Source organism: Castanea sativa, chromosome 11 (assembly GCF_040712315.1).
Source record: "Castanea sativa cultivar Marrone di Chiusa Pesio chromosome 11, ASM4071231v1".
NCBI classification, from domain to species: Eukaryota; Viridiplantae; Streptophyta; class Magnoliopsida; order Fagales; family Fagaceae; genus Castanea; species Castanea sativa.
The window spans coordinates 30,202,392-30,212,234 of record NC_134023.1 but is presented as its reverse complement, the minus strand read 5'-3'; the positions used below and the strand labels follow the sequence as shown (position 1 = coordinate 30,212,234).

Here is a 9,843-nt window from a genome sequence, read left to right as displayed (position 1 = left end):
ATTATTCTAGGACAAACCAATTTCACCCATATTTTCACAACTATTCTATGTGGCAGACAGTGATTGACTGTCTGTCACTTTCACATGAACCTAGGGGTGTCCAGACCCGACCGTGACCCACCGGACCGACCAACCCGCCCGATCTCCACTCGAGTTCAACCCGAACCGACGCTCCCATCGGTTAGCTTCGGGTTTCCGCGCTCAAGGCCTGACGCCACCTGACCCGACAAAGGTAATATATAAATCTGGCGAAATCACGCTCAAATCCAAGGAGATCCAACGAGTTCTCAACCATATTTGGTGAGATTTATCTAGATCCGACCATTCCCAGCAGATTTCAGCGATTTTGGTGCAGATTTCGGCGATTTTGATGCAGATCTGGTGAGTTTTTACATTTTCCGACGATGATTTGCATATTCCAGCGATGATTTTTCAGCTTCGGCGATGATTTTTCAGCTTCGGCAACGACCCGATCTCCACCCGAATAGACCCAACCTCCACCCGAACCCAAAACCGACCCGACCGATTGACGCCGACGGTCAGTTTCGGGTCACTCTTCTGTCCACCCGACTCCGGTGGGTCGAGTTCGAGTGGGGTCGAAAACCGACCCGGCCCGACCCGTGGACACCCCTACATGAACCCATCATTTTTTATTTTTTTTGTCTTTCACAATTAGCCACATCGAATAATTGTGAAAATGGGTGTAAAACTGGTTGCGGTCTTAGAAATTTTACAAATTTAAAAATACCAAACTATATATAGCAAAAGAAATGTCAAAGAATACATTCATCATAAACTATTTGATAATAACAAAATATTCCAGGGGTATTTCCCAAAAAATAATCAACGCACAGTAAGATATATATTCTTTTTTTTTTGTTGGGGGAGGGGGGGGGGGGGGTGTGTTTAGCGGCTAACTAGTTAAATAGGTAGAAACCAGAAAGGCGGAGCTTTGGAATTATTTGGAGCGCAAACCAGAGATATTTCTTAGGCCCATCTTGCCAAGGACAAGCTTGGGAATTGCAGGAGGGTTGTCAAGCCCCATGCTTCGGCTGAATTCATTAGCAAGCTCCACAAGCCTATGCTTGTCTCTGCCCACTTTCTTATTGGAATTGTAATAACCAAGCCAGGCCTGGTATGCTGTTTCCTTGTTCTTCATCTCCACTTGGGATAGTGCTCGTTCAACCTGTTTCATCAAATGTGCATTAGAAAATGTTTGTGGGAATCTATACTACAAAATAGTTTAAAAAGTGTTTTAAGGAAAAATAATCAAGACATATTAGTAAATTGAGCCATTTAAATTTATCTACTACTCCAACTACCAAATAGAAATTAAATTTACTAAATCACCATCACTCAATTTCCAATTCATGTTCTCTACCTCACCACTTTCTGCTTTAGTTTTTCTCTCTCTCTCTCCAACAACTAAGCCTTCTTTTTTGTCATTCTTTTTTTTTTTTTTTGATAAGAAATAAGCATTATTGATATCAAAATAATGATGCCCTAGCACACAAGGAACATAGGGGGTCAACAATCAAGAATAAAAATTACAAGAATCAAGAAAAACAGAAAGAGAAGAGAATGATTGGTTTCAAAAAACAGACAACCAATCAAATAAAGTTCTAAAGAAAAAAAAACTTGTCACATCATCAATTGACATGTTCTTTTTTACTACTTATATTGATATTATTTTAACATTTACATTTCAGCTACACTAATTTTATAAACATATTGCTTCTTAGTAGTCTAATAAAATTCTCTCTTCAACATAATAGGTACCTATAATCACACTATTTTTTATGTGCTTCACTTCATCCAGCCTTCTATTATCACATCCTCCTCAATCTCTTCATCCTTATGAATTATTAATCCAAGATACTCTCTCAATATTTATTCACACAACTTCATCTCTACATTTTTGCTCCTTAGGATTACAACTTATTTTTTATGACATAGGACCTCACCAAGGCAGGCTCTTTAGGATTATAACCTATGAAGCACGGGTGCGTTTCTGGATTCGGGTGCGGGTGCGGGTGCGGGATTCGGCAATTTTGGAAAAAGTAGGGTGCGGCGATTAAAAAATTATTAAAAATATTTATATTTATATTTTATATATATTGCTAAACATAAATTATAAAATTATGTTTTGAAAATACAGTTTTATGATTTTACAATTATAATTAAAATTATATGTTTAAAATACAATTTCACAAATATATGCAAAATTATGTGTAACTAGTTATATATAACAATAATTAATCTATATTAAAATCTGAATGATAGGGCACAACTTTAGTTTCAGGTGCACTAAACTAAATAAGGTCATTGGGCTTCCACACTGCTTCCCACACGCCAGGACCCACTCCCCTCAAAAGTCACCTTCACTCCACATCAGTGACATCACTCACCTCTCCTCTTTCCAAAAAAAAAAATCTTCCAGTTCCACGCTCTCCTCTCCACATCAGAAGAGCTTTCATCCGCTTTGTCTACTGTCTCACATCGGCGGCAGCGGCGAGATTAAGATTCTCATTCTCGCCGTCGATCTCAACTCTTTCATTTCCAAACTCTCTGCTCTCTGCTCTCTGTGCAGCGGTGCCGATTTCGACTTGTTGTTCAAGTACCAGCTCCCGGCGAAGACCTCTGCTTTGATCTCGGCCGATTCGGCGCGAATTGGCGCCGAGTCGGCGCGAGTTTGCGCCGCGTCGGCGCAATTCATGAAACAAAAAAAAAAAAAAAGTGGACGCGGCACCGACGCGCAGGCAGCCGCGTCCCTCACGCGTCGCCGCGTCGGACGCGGGTGCGGCGGCCGTTTTGCCGCACCCGTGCTTCATAGATTATAACTACACTACATATGTTTTTAAATATTTTATTAAAAAAAAGATTAAAAGAGTTAACACGTGTCATCTGTCGTGTGTGCTGACATATAGTAGAAAGAAAAACTCGAAGACAGAGAGTGACCAAGAGAGAAGAAAATCTTTGTAAGCTTACCTTTTTCTTTGTGTCTGGATCAATCAAATGTACTGGAGCCTTCGATATTGGCAAATCCTTGATAGTAGATAAAAAGAATTCCTCCCAAGGTGCTAGTAACAATATGCCTTGCCCTTCTTTACCTTTACGCCCAGTTCTACCAAGTCTATGTATATACTGTTCTCTGTCAGAAGGCAAACCCACCTATAATTGCATCCACCAAAACAAAAAAGATGGTGAAATTGATAACTGAACAAAGTGTACTGAATATTCAAAAGGTTTGAAAAAAAAAAAAAAAAGAGAGAGGCTAAATTCAATTTGAGTGAATAAACTAGTCTTGCCAAAAAATCAAAGCAAGGACTAAGAAATGCAAGGTAAAAAGGGTTTATAAGAAGTGACAAATTGACACTAAACTTTGCTGTCTATGATTTGTGCATATAGAAAGCTTCTCAATTGCAAAAGGTAAGTGAATACTCCAAAAATTGCTACAGCTATAAATGATTTGCACCAAGTTCAAGTCCACATGACCAGAAATTAACAATCCATTACCTGTATGACGAGGGTAACATCTGGATAATCTACTCCACGTGCAGATACATCAGATGTCACAAGGATAAGACCCTTTGACTTCCTGAATTCATCAGATATCCTGGTTCTGTAACTCTGTGGCTTTCTAGAATGGATCTCTCTGACATTCAAGTTCAGCTCCCCAAGAAGGTCAGCAACCAACCGTGTGACCATGGCAGTTGTGCAGAATACAAGAACCTGCACAAACCAAATGCTGAATAACATATTTTGGACAACCACGAAATTGCTTTCAAACAAGAACTATTGGCATCAGAGAGTTCAAGAAACAATTCAGATATTGACACCGAAAACCTGAGGTCCGAAATGAATAAAATACTTGTGACAACCTTGACAGATGTTCAATAATGTTTGTGAGCCTCCTCAGAAACATCTTGACAATAACTACTCTAATAAAGATTCTATGGCGTAGGCTTGTAGATTACAATGCATACCTTATAGTCGATATCATCTGCAATATGGTCTTTTAGAAGAACATACAATAGGGAAAAATGCTTGTCTAAAGGAGCCACTAAATGCATCTGTCTGACCTGAAATGATCCAGCATTTAAAGAATTGAGAAATAAACAAATTCATTAAATTTACAGAATCAACTAAGAAACAGAGTTGGATAAAGGATTACCTGTGAATGCGTCTCCTCAGTGCCTTCTTGAACTGTATTGATAAATTCATGATCTCTTTTCAAGGCAATGTGACTGATTTGACGGACCTTCATACCAAAAAGCAAGTTAGCAATTTGAATTGTTATTTTACATGAAATATCATCACAGACTAATAATTGTAATAGAAACCTCTTCAGGAACTGTGGCAGAAAACAAAAGCGTCTGTCGTTGTTTAGGAACAGCAGCAATGATCTTTTCAATGTCTTTACGAAATCCCATGTCTAGTAAATGATCAGCTTCATCAAGTACAAGGACTTTCACACCCATCAGCCTAGTTGCAAAACCTGCGGTATTCTCAATATGATCTCTGAGCCTTCCAGGTGTAGCAACAAGAATCTGTAAGTTACAAATGTGGGAACTATAAAAACAAGTCCAATTAACTGTTTTGAGGCAATGATATTAACCTGTATCAGTAAGCTTTGCAACAGTATATATTTAACAGAAACTCAGTGAGGACCTAGCATTGATTAGCTGGTAGCTTGCGATCAAGTAAAAAACAAGAGGATAGAGTCAAAATAACCTAAAATCCGATCTACTAGCATACTTTACCACTCCCACTCTGTACCCATCCCATGACATACTAACATTCCATCAATGTTTGCCTAGTGAATATCATGAGAGTACATAAATGACAGTCCTTTGGCAAATAATAAAAACACTTGCCTGGCAAGGGTTTGCTTGCATCCGTTTCTGTTCCAGAGCAAGTCTTGTTCCTCCTATTACAACTTGAACACCAATAGAAGGATGATACTTCAACAGGATATTGGCCTCTGCAGCAGCTTGGCTTGCAAGCTCTCGAGTTGGGCATATTACAAGCACAAGAATAGGGGGCCACTTTTGGTCACGGCCAATAGGAGGTGACTTTACAACAACCTCGATTGATGGAAGCTGAAAGAAAGAACTTAAAATAGTGAGTGAAAACTCACTCGAACAATGCTACATGTGTGTGCGTGCGTGTAAACTCCCTTGAACCTATAGTTCTGGATGCCATCAGACCAAATAAAGTCAAAATTCATAGAATTTCGGTTCTTTGGAGATTTTAATACAGCTACATACAAAAAAATTGATTGCACACTCATTGGATGGCTAGAACACCTTTTACCATGCTTAGACTTTCAAACTGAAAAGACAAATTTTAATTTTATCTTAAAAACCAATATTAAAAATTTCAACTCAAATGTAATTCCTTATAATTCCAAGTATACCATTTATTCTTTTCTTATTTTACATTATTCTTAAGAAAGATGTCTTTGATGGCTTATCACCAAGAAAAAAAGGGAAAGGACGACTTTGATGATATTCACAATGCAAATACATGGATAAGTCATTGAGACTTTAGAAGTAGAATAATGTGCTCTGCTTTTAGATGGGAGTTCTGCCTTGATTAACAGGCCAACATGCATCCATGCAGACACAAAATTAGGGAACTTACCAAAAATGCTACAGTTTTTCCAGTGCCTGTTCTAGCCTTGGCCAGAACGTCCTTGCCTAGAAAACAAAATCAACTAGAGTAAGCACCCTCATATGGAAATGCAAGACAATAAAATCAACAGATTCGCAAATGATGATACTATAAAAAATGCAAGGCACCATGTGTATGATCATTTGAGGAGTGCATAATAGAGCTGATGGTTGGTAGTACCCTAAGGGGCACAGTTGAAAACAAACCTTTCAGTATTACTGGAAGAGTTGCCTCTTGTACCACGGTCATTTTCTCATAACCAGCGTCTTTGATTCCTTTTAATGACAATGGAGATACTGAACATTGATCAAATCTGCAGGCATTCACAGAAGTAAGATGTTAACAAAATGCTGTAGCAATAAAGAGGTAGTGAGCTTGGTCATGGAGCTAAAAGACTATTAGCCAGTGGTGATAATAGTTTGCATAGATGATGAAAACAGTAAAGAGTTCAGAGCAAAACAAGATTAAAGAATTGTGGACAGCAACCTGAAAAATTCATGGAGGAAACTTTTAAAGGAGAGAACTCTTGTATTGCATGAGGGAAATTTTGAGCAAGAACAAGAAAGCCAACAAAAACAAGTTGAATTTGCATATTATAGGAAAAGAAATTGACAAAACAGCTACTATTTAGTATATTTCTGTGCCTATTACATCTCAGCCAACATGTATTCTTCTACAACAAGCTAAAATTGAAGAAAAGGAAGACAGCATGATGAATGAACAGATAAAAGTGATGGAGAATAATGTTCCAATGCTTCAACATGTGCATCATGCTAAGGGTGTGTCACTTGCAATGATGATTCCCATTATTGATTTTGCAATTTCGGACAAGTTTAATGCTCCCACTAGAGAGAAGGATGTTCCACTGTTATCGTGGTTTCAAATGTGATGAAACACTTCCACACACTTTTGGCAGGAACACATTAGAAGAAATCTCACAGGGCTCGAGCTATTTCTTGTCTATATTTATAATATAGAGCTGTGAGGTGGTTGTGAGAACAAGCTCGTGTAGAAAATTTTGACCGTGTAGAACAACCAATGAGTTGATTGCAAAAAGGGAATATAGTACATAAATATGTTTAGCTATATGCACTCTATAATGCTACAGTTTTTTTTTTTTTTTTGATAAGCTGCGATAGTTGATACAGTTACTATGATATCCTCAATTATGCAGAAAAACACAACCTATGTAAACCATATAACACAAAATGTTGTGGCTCAAATGTGTGAGTTCTATTTCCTTACTTTGGTACAACCTAGACATTACCAAAACATAGCCACAACAAACACTAACAGAGAAAAAAACAAAAATTAAATAAAAAAATGAAAACAAGTTCAATTAAAGCCTAAGACTAGAGGAAACCAATAATAGAAATTGCACTTTTAAACCATACCGAGTTTCGCTTAAATAAGATTGAGTGTCAGACTTTGAGGATGAAGGCCTTGGTAACACCCTTGCACTCACTTCATCATCTAATCCAAACATAGAGATCGCACTCTTCTTCAATAATTCATCATCATTATCATCATCTTCATCTTGACTATCACTATCTTCCTCACTAAGCAAATCCCCTATAGTAGGCAATAACTTCTCTCCATCCTCATCATTCATCCAACGTGGTTCCTTTATCGAATCCTGCTTCATTGAATCCTTCACGCCTTTTCTTAACCCTTCGGTACCTCTATTTACATTTCTACTTCGCACATTCACATCATCATCATCCATCCATCGCGGTTGCTTTATCGAATCCTTCATGCCTTTCCTTAAACCATCACTACCTCTATTTACATTTCTATTTCTCACATACCCCTTATCCACCTCTCTTCTCCCCATCACATTCCTATTTCTCTCAAACCCTTTATCCATCTCTCTCCCACCTTTCCTTCCCATCTCATTCCCCCTTTGAAACCCACCATTTGCTCTCCACGACACACCTTCCCCCTCATTCTCATTGTCTTCCAATGCACTCCCAAACCGCCTACTCCCCCTCAAATTCCGATTCGACTCATCAAACGACTCCTTCGACCTCCCCCTCCTCTTGTTGTTGTTGTTATTGTTCATCATTGAAATTGACTCCCTACCACCCTTACTATCCCGGTCTCTCGTTCTATTCCTAACTCTATTTACATCGGAGGCTTCGTCTTCGCTAGTGAGTTGACCTCGGAACGAGTCGGTCCTCAAATCACTAACCCAATCACTGAGTTCAGCCTCATCTTCAATCAAGCTCTTAGATGACGATGATGCCCTTCGAGCCTCCTTTCCCAAGTGCCGAGTGGAGAATCTTCGAACACCCAGTTCTCCATTTTCATTGCGAAGTAGATGGAGAGCACGACCACCAGAGTATCTAAGCCTCAATGGGAATACGCGAGAGAAAACGGGTATGACCCGATGAGAGGGTTGGACCCAAGCTCCGGGTTTCATAGTCAGAGGGAAACGGGCGACCGGAAGAGTGGGCTTGAGGAGGAGGAGCTGTGGGAAGAGCTTAACGGGCATTATACAACCTCGATTCTCCGGTTTCCAGTTTGTTGCTGCCGGATAAGAAGTTGAAGAAGAGTCAGTGTTTTAGGGTTTTAAAACGAAATAAGAGGCTGTGAGACAACAGTCAGAGAGGGTTTAAGAATTTACTCTTTTTTGCCAAAGTATGAAAGCGATGATAGGGAACGCCCACCAACACATTACCGTTTATTTGGGTCACTATTCTCATTGTGTTTTTTTTTTTAAACAAAGTTAGACTACAATTCTCACCCAAAGAAAAAAAACAAAACAAAATCAAAAACAAAAAGGGGAAAACACTTTGGTTCTTACATTTCAGGGTTATAGTCAATTTAGTCCTTACATTTTATTTTTTTTCAACTTGCAATTAAATTGGTTCTTATTGTCAACTAATTAATGGAAAATGCTTACGTGGCTAACAAATGTATAGTTGGGGTAGATCCCGCATTTTGTGCCCCTTATGACTCGGGCCCCCATTCCCCAATAATGTTGAAATTCTAAAGCCCAATGTTGGTTTAAGCCTCGATCCAATTGAAATTGACTCGAGGAAAATGTTTTAGGAAAAATATAACTCTTTTATGAATAAAATAAGCTATTTTTGAAAAATAAAGACCATGAAAACTCTAAGGCATGCGTACACATACACGCGCATGCGCATGCATGCTCAAGCTCTGCGTATGCATGCTTCACACATGCATACGCATACATGGGCATACGTACGCATATTAGGGTTCTAGAAACTATGAAATGCAAGTTTTTTGCATTAAAGTTTGGGTTTTGGAATGAATCTCACATTGTCTGGAAGCCGTTCCAAACTCCCAATTTCAAACTATAAAAGGCCATACATAGTAGTAGCTTTTCAAAACACACAGAAAATCATAAGGGAAAATATAAGATTTACTTGAAATAGTGAATCAAAAAGGGAGTTTTTTACGAAAAATCCTCAAGTCAATATTTTTCTAATTGAGGCCTCTTCTTGCCTTGATCTCGGAGTTTTAAGATTATTAATCACTTCCTTATTTGATTGTGAATAAATTGACTAAGGGGAACAGTCAAAATCAAGCCAAGGAGCCTTTGTTTTGGAGGTAAAGGTTCTAGCTCTTCTTGCCTCCTTTTCTTTGTTTAATTATGTTTTTCTCTTGTTTATTTGCTTAGTATGTGTTTTAATATGTTTGTTTAGTTTAGTTTTATGTTGTTTCTCTGTAATAATATGATAAGTTGCAAAAATTTGTTTCTACTCTATTCTGCATTCATGTTTTTCTAGGTTAGGGTTTAGGGTGTGTATGCATACTCATGCTTACTGCATGCGCAACTGGGCTAAGTACGCAGGCCCTATACTCATGTCTAGAAATCCTAATCTAAACCTTTTCACCTCTGTTTCTTTATTTTATTTATACCGTATGCTTCTACCTTATCTTGTTTCATGCTCTTGAGTCTCTGCCTCTATGTTTTGTTTGATGTTTTTTCTTCACATGTTAGATTAGAGTTTCTCTCTAATGTTTTCTTTGATGTGCCATGAACATGCATATAACATGATCATGCATAGGTGTAGTGATGCAGAAATGTGAGTTAGGTAAGTCATGCATTCACATGGATATGCATTTGGGTTTACCTTGATAATAAGTATAAACATGCTTAGTTGGATGTTTAGATACCTATCACATGCTTGTTTG

The 9,843-nt window shown here is 38.3% G+C and overlaps 1 protein-coding gene across 1 annotated transcript; it reads right to left on the bottom strand.

Annotated features, from left to right (window-relative positions):
• Nucleotides 1-757: 757 nt before the first annotated feature.
• On the bottom strand, nt 758-8,326 carry LOC142617181 (DEAD-box ATP-dependent RNA helicase 31-like). The gene is made up of 10 exons (XM_075789915.1): nt 7,071-8,326; nt 5,883-5,989; nt 5,647-5,702; nt 4,878-5,102; nt 4,344-4,550; nt 4,175-4,261; nt 3,987-4,082; nt 3,517-3,732; nt 2,989-3,171; nt 758-1,186 (listed from the first exon to the last, which is right to left on the bottom strand). Exons 1-10 carry the CDS (start codon nt 8,168-8,170, stop codon nt 959-961), a joined length of 2,505 nt encoding a protein of 834 aa, XP_075646030.1. The 5' UTR covers nt 8,171-8,326; the 3' UTR covers nt 758-958.
• Nucleotides 8,327-9,843: the final 1,517 nt, after the last annotated feature.